Genomic DNA, 22,520 nt, shown 5'->3' with positions numbered 1-22,520 from the left:
GAAGCCGAAGTATGCTTTCCTTAAAGTTAACTTTAATAAAGACATATTACAGAACTTGTTTTAAACTACTAAATGTTTTCTTGCTCTCAACAGCCTTCATTCTTCTCGAAGTCCAATTGTTCAGATTCCCAACCTGCACAAGATTTAAATGGATTACTATTGCATTTATTATGCTAATGATGTTATTATTCTTACTGGCTTCCTTTGAGTTGATATAGGCGCTTAGAAAGAGTCATATGATGACAGAGCGGGTAGTGAACGCCTCACTGCGCGAGGCAGGATGATCGTGTCCGGCAGGACAGTCTGATCGGACAGAGGAAGAAGACTCACCGATCATACTGGACCCCAACAGCGGGTAAGTTTCTGATCGATTAAAGTAAAGATCCGCTCAGAGTGGGTAAGTTTTAAGCGATTTATCATCCGATCAGCGGGGCGTTCAGGGACTTTTCTTCAACCTTTTCAGGGCTCTACTTCTGCCTTCCGTTTCCTCCCACATTCAACGCTACAACATCATTTTCGACAGCCTATGTTTTCCATTAGTTGGAGCATATTTTTTGGGGCGAGGCAAAGCTAATGTAATATTTGACAGACAATAAAAGGGAAAGAAAACTTGTTGACAGTGAATTTACAGCCCACACTCAATTTACCTTCACAGGAATAAAGTCTTCACAATACCACAAATGGGCAACATATTAAACAGTAAACAGTAAATTAAACGTTGAAAAGGCTTTATAATGTGTTTGCATCATCAGTCTGCTCAAAGCTGCTTGTAACAACTTTATTTTTCCAGGATATATTTTTTAAGTTACAGCTTATTCAGATGAACATTTTCCTTTGTGCAAGAAAACTAGTAGCAGCCTATGAACACCGGTCCAATATAAATAAGTTACAAGAACAAAACGGATTGTATAACCTGGCAGCTCAGTTAAATCAATGATGCTGACCTATAATAATTATGTTAATTGCACATGAAAAGTGACAACGAATTTGGAAGAAGAAGTATTTATCCAGTGTCACATCAAATATATTATGGTAACTTTCATATACAGAATAAAATGATGTTGCAAAATAGTCCCATTCTTTCAGGGAGGCGGACTTATTGTTGGAGTGAGGGACTGCAGGCTACCTTTCTTACAAAGATATGTTGTCTATTAACTGTTTCAGTCAAAGCCAGAGCTTTCTCAAAATCTAATAAGTTTAGTTGCTTTATCCTGATCAAAAAGTACTTGAAAACTACAGTTATTGATATTAAGTCTGAAAATAATTGGAGTTAAGTTAAAAAATAAAATGGTAAATAATGATACTATGCTCGAAAAGGAATTCTAAATTGTATTTAAGCTTCAGATATGGTTTGTGATGCTGTTCAAGACATTGCAAGCTTGCTGTCCAAATAGCTGGCTTGATATTTTGGAGAAATTGGTGAGGGAGGAGTCTGTGGGGAGGTCCAGCCAAGAGAGTGCAAGGCAAGGAATGAGAAGAGCTTAGGGTAGAAAACCCTCCTCGATAGGAATCCCAAAACAACAACAACAACAAAAACTCTACAAATGGTGTTTCTTTTTCACTTCTACATGTTTTCAGGTCACAGTTTATGGTATGGGATTTACACGACCAGTCAAAGGTTTGGACAAACTTTCCTATTGGATGGAATGCAAAATGTGTCTAAACTTTTGACTGGTAATCTAACAAAAAGCTTCAGCTTTATGACCATCTATTACCAATAAGTTGTATTATGAACACACACATTTTAAAACTGATCACAAGACAAGCAGGTGGTACAGTGTCCAGTTTAAAAATGATGGATTTGTTTATCTTGTTTCCCGAATTTGACTCTTTGGATCTTTTCTGTTTGCAAAGTTAACGTAACATAACAATCACATGATCTGAAATAAAACCAACAGAAATGCATGAGGTTAAAACATCATAATTTGACAAACTTTATAGTTTTATAATCAGATTTTTGCTATGAACTAAAGTAACTTGTGAGGAGGGATTTTAAATATCCTGGCAACACAGTGGTGTTACTAACAAAGGGCTTATAATGAATCATTTAAACATTAACCCATAGTTAGTTATGATGAAAAAAAAAGTTATCAAAAACTTTAACTCTAGCTTATTGTAAACCTGAACTCACCGTGATGTTCTTAATTACAGTGGCCTTGCACTGGATGGGATTTTTACCATGATACCATATTGTTTACTACACAACACCACTTGTGTTCGGGTATTTCTGTCTCACAATAGTGTATTTGTTGACAAACATTTTCCTCAAGTGTCACACCGTGAAGTGGGTGACGACACCTTGACGACCCCGACCAGTTGTAGTCGTCATGCAGTTGGTTCAGCTCGGGATGCACAATAGTGCCCTGTCATTGGCACACTGAAGGGGCTGTTTCATTGCACAGCAATATCAGGCTCTGCCCAGTGCCCGTTTATTCTTTATGTTGGCTGAGTGCAGCTGTGAGAGGAGCTCCCAGGATGTCTGTCACCATGCACACTGGAGTTCTGACCTGATCCACTGTTTTGTATACAGCGTATTTGGCTTTACCACCCTGATGCATCAGTTTTCAATTAACTTTCCCATGGAGAGTCAGTTTTCTTTTAACGTGCTTATCTGTGTTTTTCCTAGATTATATGTGAATACAGACCAAGCCGGATGGATTCTCACAGACTGAGCAGCTCTCCCGATGTACGGATACAGAAAAGCTACATGATGCAGCACAGTTCCAAAGGCAGCCAGGACAACCTGTTTGGAGTGAGGGTGCTGGTTCAGGGCATCAAAGGTCAACCTTATGTGGTTCTGAACAGTTCTGGTCAGGAGAGCCACAAGGATATTTCAGTCATAACTCACCAGGCTGGGTACAACCCGGGCATAGCTCGGAGGTCTGTGGAGTTGCCATCAGAGACACAGCAGACTGGGAACTCCTCTTTGTTTCATTATCAGAAACACCCAGAGATTCTGAGACCTTATGACCCTGAAGGTAATAACCTAAACCTCAACACTGCTGCTCAAACTGCCTTAACTTCTGAGCCTGGGCAGCTGCACACTGGCCTTCCATCTGAGAGAACCCATACTACTCATAAAGCCAGACCTAGGCTTCCTTTGCCAGCTGATGGCCTAGAAGTAGATCAAGCTGAGGTGATCCAAAACAAGACACCTCCTTCAGGTGGGTATATTCCTGCACAGTCCCCAAACTCAGTTGAAACAGATTCCATCATGTCTGTAGGGAAGCTGATTAGCCAGTTCAACAGCAGCTTGCAGAGGGGAAGGGGTCCAAGGAAACGACTGGACCCAGAGGCATGTCGGCGGCCACGCAGTGTGGACAGCAGTCAAACATCAGACTCCTCCTTGTCATCATCATCCAGCAGAGCATCATCTCTGAAGGCAAGCGGGTCCCAGTCCTCCGGTGGGTTATATCCTCCTGGTTCGGCCAGGGCTCGACTCCTGAGTGGAGAAACCCCTTTGACAAGAAAGGGAGAGGAGAGGCAACCAAGCACATTGTTTAAAGAACAACACAGGAAAGAAACAGCATCACAACAGGTTGCAAAACCATCTCACACAAGAGAACAAACTTCTATCTCTAAGCCAAGTGCCGGTCAATCTCCTGAATCTGAAGAGAGAGACACACAGGTAGAGAATTTTGTCTTGGGGCACAGCTGATTTCTTTTCTTAAATTTTAAGGCAATTCATTCATAAAGGGTACTAATTAGCTGTTTCTTAACCAGGTCACTCCTGATCTGCTAAAAGGACGGCAAGAGCTCTCGGCAAATCCAATGGAAGACACAACAAAGCAAATACTGTTCACTCTCCTGAAGGATGGGTAGGTGTCCTTCAGCTTTATGCACTTCAATCTCACTAAGACCTGGTGCAACACGAGTGTGTGTTTAGAGGGTGCCTCAGATCTTCTGTTATCGCTTTAGTTGAGTACCTTGGAAGAAGGTGGAAGGTTTTACTTGTTCAATAAATATAAAGCAAGACGAACTTAGCATAAAAACTTTATTTGCATTGCTTTTGAGCATAGAAGCTGCAAACAGGGAAGAACAAATATCCTGACATTGTGCAAATATGTAAAGAAAAAACACCTACGAGCCTATTTAAAGCTCTTAATATGACAAGTTCGAGAGCTTTTATTTAATATTTTTTGAAAAAACAGGTGCTTAGACATAGAACAGATGTTAAAGTGAATATTTAATAAAGAAAAAAAGTATCATTAACTTCCAAATTAAAAATAAAGTCTGTAAATCTCTTGGCTTCAGTGCTAATTTGAACATGAAATTAGAATAAGTGCTTTGCAGTAAATTGCATGACCATCAGGTGTGAGTTTGCAACAGGCTTTATTTAAAGAACACGACTCTGAAAGTCCATTCCATTTTCTCAACCGCTTAGTCCAATTCAGGGTCGTGAGGAAGCTGGAGCCTATTCCAGCAATCACTGGACGAGAGGCAGGGTACACCCTGGACAGGTCGCCAGTCCATCGCAGGGCCAGCTCAAAGTCTGATCTCAAAACATTTTATCATGCTAAAAGAAAAGCTGCCTTCCAGAGTGAAGATCAACGGGTCATTTCCCCACCCCACCATGCATCAAAGTGTCCTTTGTCAAGATATTTAACCTCTACTCCAAAGGTTTTTCAACATGTCATTTCATGTGCATAGAAAGGGTTGTAGGAATATTTGTGTGAATAAGAAATTGTTTATAGTGCTTGACAGAGCATGTACATATAAGGTTACAAAATACTGTGGACTATTTTAAAAAAATGTTAGTGACCGTTTTCGACATTCAAATGGCTGTGAAACTTTTAAAACATCCTTAAACAGTTTTGACTCAATCCACAGTCAGAAAATTTCCTCTATGGAAAAATGAAGGAAATCACTGGTGGTAGTGTCATGGTTTCGGCCTTTTTTGCTGCATCTGAAACAATAAAATTTGTCTTAAAACTGAATCTTAAAAAAGAATAAGACAACAGTCAGCACACAATTTATTCTGGCACAGAAGAATTAGTGAAATGTTTAGTTATATCCAAATCAAAGTAATAGCTTTAATCTTATTGTATTGTGGCAGTTCACCTAAAGATGGTAGTTGCTGTGAGGAAATTCACCCACATCTCAAAGTTTAAACTGTTTGTAAAGACTAACTGAATGACACACATCGTCATCTGTGTGCACAAAATAATCAACATTTGCTAGAAGAATTACTGCTCAAGTAGACGTCACCCTAGATAATGGTAAACAAAGTTTTAAGAACTTTTGCTTGTGTTCTGTGGTGTGGTAATGTAGAGCCGTCAAAGTCAGGTTGCTGTTCCAGCTGTGTGTACTCTATCACACAGTAGTCAGGTATGCAGAGCATGAACATGTTTTCAGAGATAAAATAGCTCCTTCACATGGAACAAACATCATCCCGCGCCTGTATTTATGACATGAAAAATATGCTGATACAGAGCTGTTATCTGCTGCACTAGTAAGACAAGCCAAACGAGAGCCTCTTTTCCAAATAACAAAACTAGAACATGTTCACAATGCTAAGAAATCTAACACTGCCTTGCATTTTTACTTGGCAGCTGCTGAAATTTAGTCTCATTGTTACACCCTCTCTCTTCACTAGTTTTCACAACAGTACCCTCAACATGACGGCAACCAATATTTCTTTTTGTTGTTCTTAGGACAACTGATGATGACTCTACTATCCAAAGAAAAGTCAGCTTGTTGATAACGAAGATCAGCAAGCTCAAATGGAGGACTGCTGAGAGTGTGGATGAAGAGGAGAAAGTGAGATGTCTGCCATTCGTTACCACTGCTCAGTTTATGATTTTGTCTTAACATCCTGATGATGCTGTGTTTTTCAATGTTTGTTATCTTTTCAAATATGCAGGTATATGCAACAGAGACAAAGCTACTGCAAGAGAAGCAAGTAGCTCTGGAAAAAGAAGTGTTCCACTTAAAACAAAAACTGGAAATTGAGATAAAGGTGTGGTGTAATTCCCCATCCTGCTGATTCAGCTTAGAAAAACTCACTTCCTGCTTCTGTGATGGATAATGTTGCTTTTTGTTATTCTTGTGTTGTGCAGAATGAAATGACTTTAGCCAAAGCGTTTGAAAAGGCAAGGACTGAGAAGAAGAAACTTCTGGTGGAATTGACCAAAAGTCAGTCAGAGATCAACAAACTCAGGGACAAGCTGAATGAAATTGAGGCAGACCTTCTGTCTACCAAACAAGAGTAAGGGTGTGAACTTCATTTTCAGCACATTTTAAAAGCAAAGCACAGCTTAGAGAAGATACAAACGGAAACAGGTGCAATTATACCTTGGAGGCACAGAGCTGATATAAATGACATAAATGACCAGCAACTTAAACTGCTGGACTTAAAAAATATACTTTTTTGTAAATTAATTGCAGATTAAAACAATCTGGTCACAGCAGCAGCATATTGCTTATTCTTTTCTAAGCCTGATAAGAAGGTTGTTGTTTTTACAGCTGTATTGTAAATATGAAAAAGGGCAGATTTCTGGTTGAATTGGCATAGAAGAAAGACTGGAGACAACATAAGATAGTTAGCCTCTGGTTATTTCTTCTTTTTTTAAAAAAAAAAAAGGACTTCTCCTGAATTTGACGCATATGCTTTGTGTGTATATCAAATAAATTTTATTTAGTGTGTAGCTTTAGAGGTGCTGACTTTTTATTATTTGGACAAAACCTTGTTAACTGTGTATCTAATGACAATAATAACATACTGTATATAATGCAATATAGCTAGCTAGCTAAGCTATGCTAAACTGAGCTAAGCTAGCATCTGACAGCTTCTCTGATGTGAACATTTTACTCGATAAAGCAAATTGGTTATATTCTCAAAATTGACAAAAATTTTCCTTTAAATAAAAACAATTACTGTTAATAACAACAACTATTTAACAACAACAATTATAACTCTGCGTTACATTGTAATTCTGCGTCCCTCTCCATTCACTTTGCACAATTCCTAGTTCATTATTATTTGGCCCCTTTGTTCAATAATTATTGTAAACAACCCAGTTTAAACAACTAACAATAGAAAAAGTTTTCAAAGCAGTATGAAGATTCCAATTTTGTCTCATCGGGGTTCAATCTGCATATATTAACCTAATTCTTTGAAAGTTTGGCTGCATTTTGTAGCTCAACAGTGAATTTGTGTATATGTATGACAGAAAGTAAGAAAAAAAAATTGACATCCTTTTTAAATAATTCCTGTGAAAATAAAGTAAGTCCGGTTGAATACATATATTTTTTTTATATAACGCAAACAAATATAAAATCCAAAACGTAACAGAGTATCATGCATGTTAACTCAGTGGTATGTTCCACTACTCTTAACTAAGCTCATACCACTTGGTCATTCAGGTGAATTGTGATCTGATTAATGTTGCTTTACTTACAGCAGATTAAGATGCAATAGATTTTTAAATCAAATGTGCAGCTATGTTTTTTTTCTCTATTTAGTCCTATTGAGCATCTTTTTTTAAAAATCTGTCAAGAAGGGTAAGCAATGTTCTCTCAAAAATCTTAAATGCTGCGCTAAAATATGTCTTTTGTGCCATATGGTTAGGCTGACTCAGATGAAGACTGAGAAAGAAAGATCTAAGGCAGAGATGAAAGACCTTAAGCAGCAGCTTTCTGAGATGCATGATGAGTTAGACCAAGCCAAGAAGGGAGAGGTGATAAATACAGAGAAAGAAGTCCTTCTTCGGGTAAATATAACCACATGAACCAGAAATATTCCTAAATCAGTAGCATATTGGGAATTTTTCATAACTGACTTGTGATGGTTTGTTGGATGGATGCTTTTCAGGATTTGGCACAGCTACGTATGGACTTTCAGGAGATGCTACAGGTGAAAGAGGAGCAAGAGGAGGTGTTGCACCACACAGAGAGGGAGCTCAGTGCCCTTAAGGGGGCATTTAAAGAGGAGATGGAGACCCATGATAAATACATGGCTGCTTTGAAGGAAGAATATGAACAGGAGCTTGAAAAACTGCTAAACGATTTAGAGCTTGCCAAAGAGGTAAACGAAAAAAGTCTGCTCTGGATTTGAGACTGTCATAATGCATTTTATTTTGTCTTTGATCATTTGCTTCATCATCCTGTCTCATAGAGCAGTGCTCTGCTGGGTCAGGAGAAGGTTGAAGCAGAGGAGGAGAGAGGTGCAGCTAAGATCCAGCTAAAGGAGCTGAGCCAGGAGAGAGATCAGCTGAGAGGAAGGGTACGAGAGCTCAACAGCAAGGTGGATCAACTGAGTCAGGCGATCCAGGAATCTAAAACCACAGAGAGACTGATGGAGCAGAAAGTGAAGCAGCTGGAGGTGGGGAAAAAGAAGTGGGCGGGTACAGATGGAGAAACAACAAGAGCAAAATATTTCATTCATTGTTTTGGGATGCTTTCAATCAGAATTTATCTCACAGATAAAACTGCTTTCTCAAATCCTTTGTCCCCCTCTGCTCTCAGAGGGAGAAGCAACAAGTGGAGGAGATGTTGAAAGATGTGAGGAGGAACGAAGAGGAGATTTCCCAGTCTAACCAGTCTTTGCTTTCACGTTTGGAAGATGTGCAGGTAACAAGACATAATTGTGCTGAACAAACAGCATAAAATGACTCGTAGTTACGGCATATGGTTTAGCTTTGGAGGCTCAAATGTTCTTTTATTTTTAGAGTAAGCTCTCCAAACTAAACCACGAGCACCGAGAGCTAAAAGAGAAGCTCAAGGATGAGAGGAAACAAATTGAGGAGCTGTGGAAAACAAAAACTGAGCTAGAGGATGAGAGGAGGCTGCAGGATAGGGCCATGGAGCAACTTCAGAGGAAGGTAACCTGTTGAAAATGTCTTTTTATTCATTTCGGAGACTTCTGCATATTTCTGGAACTAAAAGAGGCCTGAAAATCTGTTTTCTTTAACAGACATTCAGACATGAGATCAGAAGAAGCATCATTTGTATGCTTACATGGCTCCTTTAATCCCCCATGTATGTCCATGTATCCAGAGACATCTACTTATCTGAACCTTCTGCTTATCTCCTTGGTCAGATGAATAACATTTTGGAGGAGTGTGAGGCGTCTACAGACATACTTCAGAACCAGGTCGATGAGGCCAAAGAGAGGAGTCAGAGGGAGTTGGCTGAGCTGCGGAGACAGCTGCAGGAAAAGGGAGCAGAGCTGGAGAAATCCAGACAGGCAGCCAAAAAATTGCAGGAAGAGGTGTGGTGCTCGTCATCTCCACTTGATAGGCAAAAAGTTTGTGCTGTCTCAGACATTCATAACATAATAAGCCACCATAGTTTGAAAAATACTTATTTTTTATTGTTTATTAAAGGGGACCTCTAACCAAGGGCTTTTTTGAAAAGCTGTCAAAATTGTGGAAAGAAATTATTAAATATAACCAATAGAGAGCACAGAAATTAACTGGCTGATTCACCGATTCCTGATATCAATGTGTGCAACCTGATCTACTTGCTTCATTTCTGTTCTGTTGTCTGGTCAGCTGCTTCCTCTGGAGGAGGATCTGCAGCGGTGTCGCAGGGAGCAGCAGGAGGCCCAGATGAGGGGGCGGCAGCTGGAGCAGAGGGTGAAGGAGCTGGAAGAGAGGAACGAAGCTGTGATGGAGGAGCGAGAGCGGCAGGTCAAACTCATGGAGGTATTAATATATTAAATGAATATTATTAATGACATAAACATAAATATAGTGTCACAAAAATGAATTTTAAAAAAAATCAACACTATCGCTGTTTTTTTCTTGTTTGTTTTCTGAAAGGCTACCACAAAAAAAACTTATTTTAAACTACTTAATGCAATTTAAAAACATTTTATACATGGTTTAGACTGTAAATTTAAAATAGGTAAGAAAATGTATAAAAATTTATCTCCTACTATCTATCGATACACTGACCTCCTTATGGGTGCTCACAGAGTAAATTGTACACAGATTATCAAGATTAACTAAGGGTTCACTATGGTGTGACCTAATCATTAAACATGTATATTTTGACTATAATTTGGTGTTTATTAAGTTTTACACAGATTCATACAACATTCACTTGCAGGTGTAATTGTGATTTTTCTTATTATTATTGACCCCCTGCCATTATCCTGAAAACAGGAAAGATTTCTGATTTCTGAAGTGTGAACAGATAATTCCTAAAACCAAATGATAGATCACACATCTGATCCTTCAGTGGACTACTGAATATTAAAATTTGCCCACAGTGGCATTGTAAGTTGTATCGGGAATAGTATTAATATATTCACTCTTCTGATTAAACTGTACATTCGGACAATCTGTAGTTAATAAAACTAGTAAACAGCATTATTTTGATCATACTGAATACGTAAATGTGGAAAAAGTACAATCATATCTAGGGTACAATAATATATATATTTTTTTGTTTTAAATCTGTTTAGAGATTACCACGTTGTTAAGGTGTCTGTTTCTAGTGGTTTGAACTCCACATTTCTCATATGTCTTTAGGCAAAACCCTGAATCCAACATTTTCCCCAGTGTGTATATCACTGTGTGTATGAATGAGTACAAGCGTGTGCAGAACAATAAACAGTGTAATAGTGGAGAAATGAAGAAAAATGAAAAAGCTTTGCAGACCTATGCAAATCTATGAATAACAGCTATAAATACATATCTCAGTACTTAATATAAAGATTCGATACATTGATTTTTTATAGTGCATTATTAGGTTGACAATATTCTGACTGACTAAGTCTTATAGCATTGTGCTGAACCTTTCATTTTGAGCTGGTTTTATAAGCATTTGTCCATTTCATCACACAATACTGAGCACGATTGTTCACATGAAACTTTTTTTTACTTTATTTCCCACTTAGTTCCCACTAATCCCACTTAGGTATAAAAATTGTTATAAACTTTTTCAGGAGGAGTATAAAGCTGTTTAACCTGCAATTAAAACTAATTTGAGTTGTTCAGACACATTACAACACCATCAATACATAATAGTTCATCCAACGAACCTTCTGTCAGATTTAACATAATTCATTTGTTCTCCCGCTCTACCACCAACCATAGTCAGTAATACCTCAAATACAGCATCTTTCTTTGTTTTCTGTTCAGATGCTTGTACTGTTCCTGTGAACTGTAGCAGTGCTGGAAACGACGTCTCACAGCTCAGCAGTGTTTGTTCTGCTGATGACAAAACATTACACAACCGCATACTCATTGTTGATACTGCCTATCAGCTGAGGAAGCCCATGTTTACTGGAAAAAGTTATCAGACCTGTCTGGGTGTTCTCAGAGATCCTCTTTCTCCCCACCATCACTTTCCTGTCACTTACTGCAACACAAAGTAAAGGAATATATATGTATATGTATATGTATATGTATATGTATGTGTATATGTATATGTAAATGTATGTGTATATGTATACAATAACCCTAGTAATACTTCTCTCAGTAGTTTTCTATACACTGTTACCAACTTATTCTCTTTCTGTAATTAGACTTAGTTTGAAAACCACAACTTCATCATGTCCTCTGTATTGCTGAACATCAGAGTACAACGCCATGTGAAATTCGTCATGTGCCTCTCTTCTCAGGGGCGCATCGGTCATCTTGAAGAAGATCTCAATGATGAACGCAGCAGTGCTGACCGTCTGATGGAGCGCCTAGACAAAACCAAAGAACAGGTGGGTTCAGTCCTTCATGCCTTCTTGCCTTTGTTATTTGGTGTTTCCCTATATTAAAAAATGTCTCCTCTCAGTCATGTAACTAATGTTGTCCCCATTATGAAGGTTCGGCCCTACATCTGTTTTCATCATAAGCAGATGGAGAGCCAAGTTGTCAGACTTCCCTTCAGACAATGAAGGCTGCTGATTGGTGTTTCCAACCTGGCTGTGAACCTTTTTACTTTGTAGTACTTCCATTCACTTGGAATTAACCATGATAGAGTTTGTCAAGCTTTAGCTCCGACGTTATAAAGACAGACTCACATTTTCAGTGTCCATGTAAAATAGGCCACCATTCTTTGGAACAAAGCAGTCCAGACTAATTGACACAACAAGGTTTTGTGTGCAGTGGAGAGACAAAATAAAGCCATTCACACTCCCTTCACTGGGCCTCTGGATGTTATTAGCAATGAAAATCCTTAGATCTTATGTGACCATTCAAACCAGACATTATTTCCTGTGGAGTTAAGAGTTCAGCTGAACATGTCACCAGGTCTACTGCTCTTTTTAATAACATACAGTCATGTTTTCAGACAGTATAGAAGGGAAAACATATCAACAGCTTTCTTATAATTAAGCTACATGGTTAGAAGTTGGCACTAAGAAACTGAGAATTCGTTGTATCTCCTAAGGCTTGCTGATTGGGATTTTCTTCAAAATGCTTGTGTAATGTTTTAAGATGACCATCAACTTAACCATAAATAGTCAAACCTCATCCCAATCTTCATCCATATGCAGGTCTTTACCACCTATAATAAAAACAGAACTACCTGGGGAAAAAAAAGACAAAAATTTAACAGATTTGGCATCGTGTGTGAAGGACTGCTGATTTGGGATTAGCAAGTTTAGAACTAATCCATCTTTATCTTATATAAATAAAAAAAAAGATAAAAATACAACTTTTATCACTGAATTCAAATCAAATTCTTATTAGGAACTTTCACTATACAGATAAATTTATTTCTTCATTCAGTTTGTTTCTTCCTATTGGACTACTTAGAATGCTGGGATGGTTTTTCTTCTTTCTTTGTTTTCCTGCTGTACATCTTCTTGTTTAGCCGATGTAAGCAATAAAAGACCGGTCCATATTTGGTTCATCGCCTGTTTTTTGTTTGAAAACTGGACCCCTATTATAAGCTTCAAGTAGTCACATTGGGGGACTCATTGTGGTTTAAAGTCCAAATTCTATATTTTGTCAACTTACTAAATAATGTTACAAATTTATTAGAGGTGAAAACTAAAATCAGGTTTGTGTGTCAAAGGTGGACCAGATGAGGAATGAACTGTTGCAGGAGCGAGCAGTCAGGCAGGAACTGGAGTGTGACAAGCTGAGCCTGGAGAGACAGGTAATGATCCCTGACTGTAACACTGGACAAAAAGCAAAGGCCACTCTGGTCACAGTAGCTGGTGTTAGTTCAGCCATGCTCTGCTTCTCTGTCAAGCCTCGTACAATTCATCCAGGTTGGTTTTTATAGGGTCTGCCTGAAAAAGAGACAATAAAAAACAAAGTATATGTCTACCAAAGTCCAGCTTTGGCAAAGGAATCATTTTGAGGCAACAAAGAACTTCAATACTAGAGGCCACCATTAATCACAGATCTGGTTTATGATTTTTACACCATGTTTTCATACCTTTTCTCCTATGTTCACACTTTTTAAAAAAAAAAATAATTATGGCCTCATTTTATTGCCTTTATTCAGCACTTTTTCCACTGCTATTTTACTTAGAATGAGTTTGCTTTTATTGCTTGTATTTTTTTTTATTGTTTTTACTGGTTTTACTGTTTTATATTTTAGTGTTTTATAGTTTTCTGTTTTATTGTTTTATGTTTTAATATATTAATTATTTTATGTTCAGCACTATTTTCAGCAGTAGCTGTCGGAAAGTGGTCTATAAATTAAAGTTGGCTTGGCTTTTGACATTGTTTTTATTATATATTCATTGTTAATTGTAATAATAATATATTTATAACAATGAAGAGTGGTAGCCTAGAAATTGGACAGGTCTTGAGGATGCAGGTTCAAGTCCCTGGTGTGGGAACAGTGGTGAACTATAGTTGGCCCCTGAAAGGCCCTTAACCCTCAACTGCTCCCCAGACACCAACATATGGCAACCCAGCCCTCTGCTCTCTAGTATCGTCCAGAGATGGTAAAATGCTGAGCATAATTTTGCAATCGGGGTTAATGATTATATTAGTTTATCAAAACTTCATATCAGCCTCATACTTTTCCTCGTTGTCATTTATATCAGCTGTTACAGTTTGTTGACCTCTGAAAAATACTAACTAAAGCCAGTATGTCAGTAACTTAGGCAAAATTCATCCACACATCATGAATTGGCATTTTATGACCTGCTGGGTGGAAAAGTAATTGTCAGATGAAGCCTTCCCTGCCACTTGCAAGGTCGACCTTGCTTACCTTCAGAACAAGCAACACAAGCAGCGCAAGACAAAAAAACCCATAGTTCTGTTTGGTAGCCCACAAAACCCACCTCATCTCAGTGACCAAGAACTGTAAAGAAAGACACTTGAAACATGATTATGTGAATCCTGATTCATGGAGAAAGAAAGTAAGAAGGCGTGTTGGCATACATTTTGTGACCCCCTCTGATTATTTGCAGGTAGAAAAAAAATGTGTTTGTATCCAGTAGATTGGCAAAAATATTTCTTGATCATTTCATCTGCAATTGCTGCTCCAGTTTCCAGTCAAATCAACTTTTCTGTAGAGAACAAAAGTTAAAATTGCCAGCAAAGTTTCACAGAGTTTAGGACCCAATGTCCGTACAGCAGCCAGTGGAGGAATCAACATTTGCTGTTGTGTCCTTGCATGGCAGTAAGCAAACAGCTTGTGAAAAAAGCAAAGTTGCACAGTGCTATGAAAGATATAGTAGCTCAGATTTTGTGTTTTGTTTCCTCTGTCAGAATAAAGATCTGAAGAGCAGAGTGACTCATCTGGAAGGAACACAGAAGACCAACCAGGATTCAGTCGTCTCCAGACTGAGCAGCCGCATCCAGGAGCTGGAGGAGAGGCTGCAAGGAGAGGAGAGGTGAGCATTACACATTCATACATGATCCTATGAATCCTTCTTTTCTCACATAAAAGGTATTTGATTTGATTCTGTTTGTGTCAGTATGTGATATTATTTAGAAGGCAAAATAAGTAATAAATGAGATATTTCTTGATAATAATATAATATAATATAATATAATATAATATAATATAATATAATATAATATAATATAATATAATATAATATAATATAATATAATATAATATAATATAATATAATATAATATAATAATTATTATATACCTAGGAGTGAGTGTGAGCATGAGTGTAGTTGTTCGTCTCTCTGTGTGGCCCTGCGATGGACTGGCGAGCTGTCCAGGGTGTACCCTGCCTGTCGCCCAAAGCCGGCTGGGATAGGCTCCAGCTTCCCCGCGACCCTGAATTGGAATAAGCAGTTTGGAAAATGAATGAATGAATTATTATATATTATATAAGAATAGAATAGAATAGAATAGAATAGAATAGAATAGAATAGAATAGAATAGAATAGAATAGAATAGAATAGAATAATTATCAGAGCTTAACTCAGTTATCTGACTTTTACCCTGGTTGTAAAAGTGAGAATGTTGCTCATTCAAATAGACTTAGAGAGTTTGGTAAGAGGAAGCTGGAGCCATGATGCAACCTCTCTGTGCTTTTTCTCCTTAGGGATAACAACAACCTGCAACAAGTAAATCGAAAGCTGGAGCGAAAAGTGAAGGAGATGAAGATGCAAGCAGATGAGGAGCGCATCAACCTGCAGAGCCAGACAGACCAGGTACAAACTTACATCTAGAGAAAAAAACATCAAGAAGCTCAGTGCATGAAATGATCTGTCTCACTTTGACTTGGCAGTTGACTCAGAGGCTGAAGACGTCAAAAAGGCAAATGGATGAGGCAGAGGAGGAGATCGAGCGTCTGGAGCATGCTAAAAAGAAACTGCAGAGAGAAGTTGATGAGCAGATGGAGGCCAACGAGCAGCTTCATGGCCAACTAAGTGCTCTGCGGAATGAGATGAGGTGACTTTTTCCTTTTATTATATTGTTACAGTGGATGATAGTGTTGTGTAAGTCTTAAAAACATACATTGCATTTTCTTCTTTCATCAGGCGTAGGAAGAAATCCCCTCCTGTCATTAAAGTTGTGGAAGACAATATGGATGACATGGATGACTTTGGATCTGACTGAGTGACTGGACTGTGGTTAAATGAGATTAATTAAACATTTCTGGATTTAATAAAGCACTGTTGGACCTACTGTGAAGATGTAAAGCATGATTAAATTAATTTGGGTGTGACTTTTCTAGTTTGACCTATTTTACGCCTTGCCAAAGCTGACCTCTTGTGGCAATATATGTAACTACATTTGGAGCAGATTTATTTACTCACATTGATTTGTTTGGTAAATTATTAAGCAACTGTGTGAATTAAGTTGATATAAACATGTAATATTAGATAATAAACTGCATTAAAATGCTTTTTTGAAGCCCTTTTGAAAGAAACTGAAACTGAATTAAATCCCTATGTGTAATGTTGCTTCTGATTTGAGAGTTTCATTTTAACAACAAACATTCAATGTATAAAAAAACAGCAAGAAAAAACATAAAATATATTAACACTTATATCTAAAGGAAATATAATTAATATAAAGCTCATTTGTCACTATTTTTATTTGGCATCTGCTTAAAACTCTTCATGAAACGAGGCAGAAAGCGAACTGTTCCGATGGATCGATAGACTATGCTGAATGGCTGCAGCCATGCAGAGGTGGAGATCTGACTGATAAGCGCCAGAGGTTCTCACAGCTGGACGCCAGGCAGTTTTAACAGTTGCTGGCACAGCAATACATGGAAGTACAAAACAAGAGAAGCATGAGGCAACACTGTGCTCTGAAACATGGAATATTCAAGGAATTCCTGGCAGAATTCCTTGGAACTTTTGTCTTGGTTGTAAGTAGCCTTTTCTCATTTCTTTTTATAAATGTTGCAGCATGTACAGAATTTGAAGTTGTTTATAGTTACAGATGAATCTCGGTAATGTTCTTTAAGACTTTTTTAAAGTTATCCAAGAGCTTCTTTTATAGAGATGTATTTTAAAAATATACGTTCTATGTTTTTGTTAGTTATTTGGATGTGGCTCGGTTGCACAGACCGTCCTGAGTCGAAACACCCTGGGTGAACCTCTCACCGTCCACATCGGCTTCTCTGTGGGCCTCATGATGGCTGTGTATGTTGCTGGTGGAGTGTCAGGTAAGTGTGATTTCTCGTTGCTCCTCTGCAGGCCATTCCAGGCAATTAAAAAATGCAGAACCTGTGTTAAATGTGAACTAATCCTCACTGCCTGTGTCTGATACCTTCATGATTTACATTCAGCACATGTAGAGCAGGCCAGTAAACTTTGAAGAATAAATTAACTGGATAGTATTCTGTCAAATTAGTCGAACAAAAGTTTAAATTATGTAGTTATAAACTTTTTGTAGTTTGCATATTGGGCCGCTTTGCTACCATGTAATCTACTATTTAACACTACAGACACTTTTATGTATTGATAATAATTCAGTTAATAGAAAAAAAATGCTCCACCAGAGCATATAAAACAAATTGACACACCTCTCTTGTATGTGCTGTAATGAAACATTTGTTTCTTGCTGCTTGGATAATAAAATTTTATGGTTTTCTGTATACTCGTGTGCTACCTCCACACAGCTCCAGTGTCAGCAGGAACGTGCCAGTTCTCTGCCCAGATTCAATGAATATGCACTAAGCATTGATTTATTAACTCCAGTGCACAGCCTCTCTGGGGTCGTACATAACCCTGGGCAATAAATGTCCTGCAAACTGCATTGATCAGAGGCTTCTGTCTATGACAGAGACCAGACTCGGTCAGACAGAGAGTGCTTGCCCTATCTACAGTCTGATGCCAAACCAAAGGACTGGTTGGCATTTCGTGAAATCAGATTTCTAATGCAAGTTTTACAACTTACAAGATATGAGCAAAGTCAAATAATAAAATCTTGTTTTTGAAAAAGATTTGGTTAAAACATTCAACTTTTTATATGTATGTATATATATATATATATATATATATATATATATATATATATATATATATATATATATATATATATATATATATATATATATATATATATATATATATATATATATATATATATATATATATATATATATATGTATACATATATATATATATTTATATATACAAACATCCATCATGCAATGGACAGAATATTTTGTATTTTTATTTGTACTTCCAGTGTCCCACAATTCAGAAGCAAATGGATAAGAACCCACATGTAAAGCAGCTTGCAAAGAAAATCTTACCAAACACAGAGCAAATAAAAACCTCTCAGCCTCACACTCAGGCTTTTTGGATAAATATAGGCCTTCATTGTCCACCTTGCAGTGTTGTTTGTCCACAAAGGTTTCACAGGTGCTTTGAAATATTTGACTTCTAATCTTAACACAGTCTGGATCAAATGCAGCTAACATCTTCGAATTCTAATATATTACAGCTTAAGACACAAGACAAGCAACACTGATATGACGTTAACAGTGTAAAAGTGGATCTTCATGAGTCATCCCAGTGGAATTAGGAGTGCATCCGCATCATCAAATCAACCTAATCCCAACTACATTAAGTCATTTCCACCAAACCATGTTGTAGAATTTGATCAATGACTGAAGTACATATGTTCAGTATAAATATTAGAATATTCTGTTACACTGATTTCTTAAATGATTATTTGTGTTTCTTAAGGGAAATTTCCAATCAGTGGCTTTTGCACTTTACACTGCCTCTTTGCTCTTAGACATAATAAGACCCTGAAACGCCCTGAGGGCTGCTCCCCTTCTGCTGCCCCTCGTAAATGAGACCGCCTCACTAATGATGGAGAACTTATTATGCCAGCCACCCCACACCCACAGCACCCCTCTGTCTGTCTCTGTGCTTTGTGCTCTGTCCCAGGGGGCCATGTGAACCCTGCTGTATCTCTGGCCATGGTGATTCTGGGCAAACTGAAAATCTGGAAGTTTCCCTTCTACGTCATCGCTCAGTTTCTTGGTGCTTTTGCAGGAGCGGCTGCAGTGTTCGGGCTATACTATGGTGAACTATCTCTTATTTATGTTTTTAAGTAAGTGTAAATGATGGACAGTAGCGACAGAAGTGTTAATGTGTTTGGTGTATCTAAAGCTTGGAGGAACTCAACTCTCAGCTGTATCAGTTAAAACACTTTAGCTACATGCTTATCATTATAAGGTACAAAACTGCACCCTTGCTTTCTTTCATATGTGTGTTTGTCCTCATCATAGATGCATTCATGGATTTCACCAGTGGAATTCTGTCCGTGACAGGAATCAATGCAACAGGTCACATTTTTGCCTCATACCCTGCAAGACACCTGTCAGTCCTCGGTGGCTTCATTGATCAGGTGAGTTCTGGTTGCTGTGACCCAATGACCTTCCTTCTTTTGTGAACGGCTGCTACTATTCAGCCTCTAAATAGCACAAAATCTGGCAAACTCGGCTAATGCAGCATTGATTGCCCCATTTAGTCTGAGAACACCCCATCATTTGCTTGGTTTGGGTCTAATGACCCATTTCCTGGCATTCAAGGGAAGGTCAGACACATTTAACACCATTTTCAGTCTGTTTAGTTGGTGCAGGACTCTAAAAATAACCTGCCTGTCTTTGAAAAACAAAATTATGTCAGGCTTACTGTGATAGTTATAAACAGTCAAGCCCATTATTGCATTTTCAAATTAATTAAAACTATTATAACTAGTTACATTTGTTGAGTTTGTTCATTTCAGAATCATCATCAGTCCAGAAATCCACTTCATTGATGTCAGAGCATCATCAAATATAATGTGGCAAAAAGAAATCCTTAACAATTAGAAGGTGACCATCATACAACAAGGAAAATTTCATTGAAGCAGAGCATATATAGCATTTTTGTTAAAATTTATGATTCCACAAAAAAAACAAAAACTGCAGGCTGCAGCAGACAGACATGTTGATGTTTTCTCAATTCATTATTCAGCTCTTTAATATATTTCTTTTTAGTTAACCTTTATTTTTACCAGGGAAAACAATACAGTCACATTGTAATTTACAATGCTGGCCTGGCCAGTGCCAGAAACACATGTGAAGCAGGGTGATATCGGGGAAAATGACAACAACAACAAAAACTGTAACAGAAGTAATGCTCAGGTTTATTTATATTCCTTATGTTCAATTTAAGTTTATTTCTTTTACACATGTAATACCTGTGAGTATTTAAAAGTGCCTGCAGACTGCAGTTGGAGGGCTCAGTTTGTAGAAGTTTAATGCAGAATAAAGCTGAGAAAGCAGGTATTATAAGAAGAGGGAAATTTTCTCCACGTGGAACAACTCAGCCCTCAGAAAATTTTTGCACTTTGGGCCCAGTTGACATAGCTTATTATTAAAATGTGTGAAAAGTGCCCAGATTCGCAACTTTTACTCAAATAGCAATGAAGTCTTAAAAAACGAGCTCTTACTCGTAAAGGCAACATAAGGTGAAATCAATATTAATAAATAAATATTATAATATAAATATTAATAAATTTACTCAGGCATAGTCATAAAAACAAAGGTTTTGACAATGGGAATAAAATCTCAGATGTACAAAATGTCCCAATGAGAACATGTATATGAACCCTGTTATAGTTGAGTAGTACATGTTGTCTCTTTTTAGGTGTTCTCTGAAAATATGGCCAGATTCTTTAGGGATTAAAGGTTTGTCATGATCTCAACAGGTCCCTACAGTCTACCACTGATCTGTCAAGAACTGGTGTCTTCTTGTAGGTGGTGGGGACAGGCATGCTGGTTCTTTGTATTCTTGCTATCATTGATGGTGGAAACATTGGAGCTCCTAAAGGTATGGAGCCTCTGGCCATCGGCCTGATCATCATGGCCATCGGAGTGTCCATGGGACTCAACTGTGGCTACCCTCTGAACCCTGCCAGAGATCTGGGACCACGACTTTTCACAGCAGTGGCAGGATGGGGGATGGAAGTGTTCAGGTAACTGGAGATCAGGAATTGAAATATAGTTAAATGTGAAATATATGAGTTTAGTTTAGTTTATTAAGGATCCACATTAGCTGTAGCAAGCTTCAGCTATTCTTCCTGGGGTCCGGCACAATTATATCAAAACAAAAACTTGCAAAAAGTTACACCGCACATCAATATTTCAGTACAATCCTGAAATACAAGGTATTTACATCTTCAAAATCATCTCTTTACATCCATTTTACATAAGTAAATGCATACATGTAATGTCAGTTCATATTACATCCTAACTATTCACTTACAAAAAAATACAAAAAATATGCTTACTTATAATTGGATAAGTAAGCATATTTTTTTGAGCTAATGAAGTCAAAGTAAAAGTAACAATGACAAAACTTAACATTCATTCATTCATTCATTTTCTAAACCGCTTAATCCAATTCAGGGTCGCGGGGAAGCTGGAGCCTATCCCAGCTGGCTTTGGGCGACAGGCAGGGTACACCCTGGACAGCTTGCCAGTCCATCACAGGGCCAAAAGTTAACATGTAATTTAATAAGCTTTAGGTTGCATTCATGGATGTCTCAGTAACAGGATGCTAATCTTGTTTTTCATTTTTGATAATTGTTAATAAAAAGCATTTTTTTCTCAGATAAACCAGACAAAGACTAAAAGTGTCATTGTTTAAATATGCATGTTTTTTCTATAATCCTTCATATGTACAACCGTGTTTATATTTAGATTCTTACTAAAGTAAACATGTTGTTATATAATGTCACATGCACCAACCAGATGTGGTCAATGTTTGTAAATGATTGCAAGTGACTTGAGTGACTCCCCGTGATGTATTTAACTTACAGCACTGCTGACAACTGGTGGTGGATTCCAGTGGCAGGGCCTATGGTGGGGGGCGTGGTTGCAGCTGTCATTTACTTCCTGCTCATTGAGCTGCACCATCCCCATGATGAGACTGAGAAGCCCACTGAGGAGGATGAAGAGGAGGAGGAGGAAGAAGATGATGAGGACAGCAGTCTGAAGGACAAATATGAGATGATTGCCATGAGTTAGAAAGACTCTGACCCACACTATTGACTGGCTTTGACTGTCAACCAGATGGAGAACAGCCAGCACAGTTCCCATGTGTGAGGACAGGCTCCCATTGTCAGTGTACTCTCATTACTAGCAAGATAAGCAGTAGTTACATTTCTGGTTGACTTCCTGTTCCGCAGAGACAATCTTTCCAGCCTCGTGCTGATGCCACCAAAACATCCACAGGTCCGAAAGAAGTGAAATGAATTAGAAAATGTCAGATAATTTGCAGCAGAGGAACAGCATAGATATTATTTTGGTCAGGACTGTAAGTGAAGTGGGAATATGTCCTACATACTGAACTCTCACCTAAGTTTCAATCTTTGATTTTTCTTTTTGCTCTCCATAAATCCATGAAGTTCTCACACCTCCTTATTTCACATTTTAACTTGTTACTTTGAACGTCATATATGTTGTACATATTGTTCTGTATATATAGAAGGAGGGCTTTCTGAATATGAATTAATAGTTGTGCATGAAAATGTCCTCGTAGTTTTAGTCGCATTTTCCTCAGTGATTATGAAAACATTTTGTTTATATTAACTATTTAAAAAAATGTTGATTTTTTTTTTCTTTTAATCTTACCTTTTTTCACATCTCAAGGAACTTTCCCAGATCTTAATCTTTTTTTTATT

The 22,520-nt window shown here is 37.8% G+C and overlaps 2 protein-coding genes across 2 annotated transcripts; both read left to right on the top strand.

Moving 5' to 3' along the window:
• The first annotated feature begins 325 nt into the window (after positions 1-325).
• Positions 326-16,112, top strand: LOC306768810 (cingulin-like protein 1). Its single transcript, XM_079257258.1, has 19 exons — positions 326-355; positions 2,627-3,628; positions 3,724-3,818; positions 5,655-5,760; positions 5,864-5,959; positions 6,060-6,208; positions 7,571-7,712; positions 7,814-8,026; positions 8,117-8,323; positions 8,467-8,571; positions 8,670-8,822; positions 9,041-9,211; positions 9,495-9,647; positions 11,573-11,662; positions 12,964-13,047; positions 14,622-14,746; positions 15,418-15,526; positions 15,604-15,767; positions 15,857-16,112. Exons 2-19 carry the CDS (start codon positions 2,654-2,656, stop codon positions 15,933-15,935), a joined length of 3,216 nt encoding a protein of 1,071 aa, XP_079113384.1. The 5' UTR covers positions 326-355; positions 2,627-2,653; the 3' UTR covers positions 15,936-16,112.
• Positions 16,113-16,593: 481 nt separating this feature from the next.
• On the top strand, positions 16,594-21,864 carry LOC306770325 (aquaporin-9-like; the record flags this gene model as incomplete). Its single annotated transcript, XM_079259183.1, has 6 exons — positions 16,594-16,695; positions 16,869-16,995; positions 18,734-18,871; positions 19,078-19,196; positions 20,593-20,810; positions 21,657-21,864. 6 exons carry the CDS (start codon positions 16,594-16,596, stop codon positions 21,862-21,864), a joined length of 912 nt encoding a protein of 303 aa, XP_079115309.1.
• Positions 21,865-22,520: the final 656 nt, after the last annotated feature.

This window comes from Telmatherina bonti (assembly GCF_933228915.1).
Source record: "Telmatherina bonti genome assembly, chromosome: 2".
Lineage (NCBI taxonomy): Eukaryota > Metazoa > Chordata > Actinopteri > Atheriniformes > Telmatherinidae > Telmatherina > Telmatherina bonti.
The sequence above is the reverse complement of the archived record's forward strand: the minus strand, read 5'-3'. Positions and strand labels throughout refer to the sequence as shown.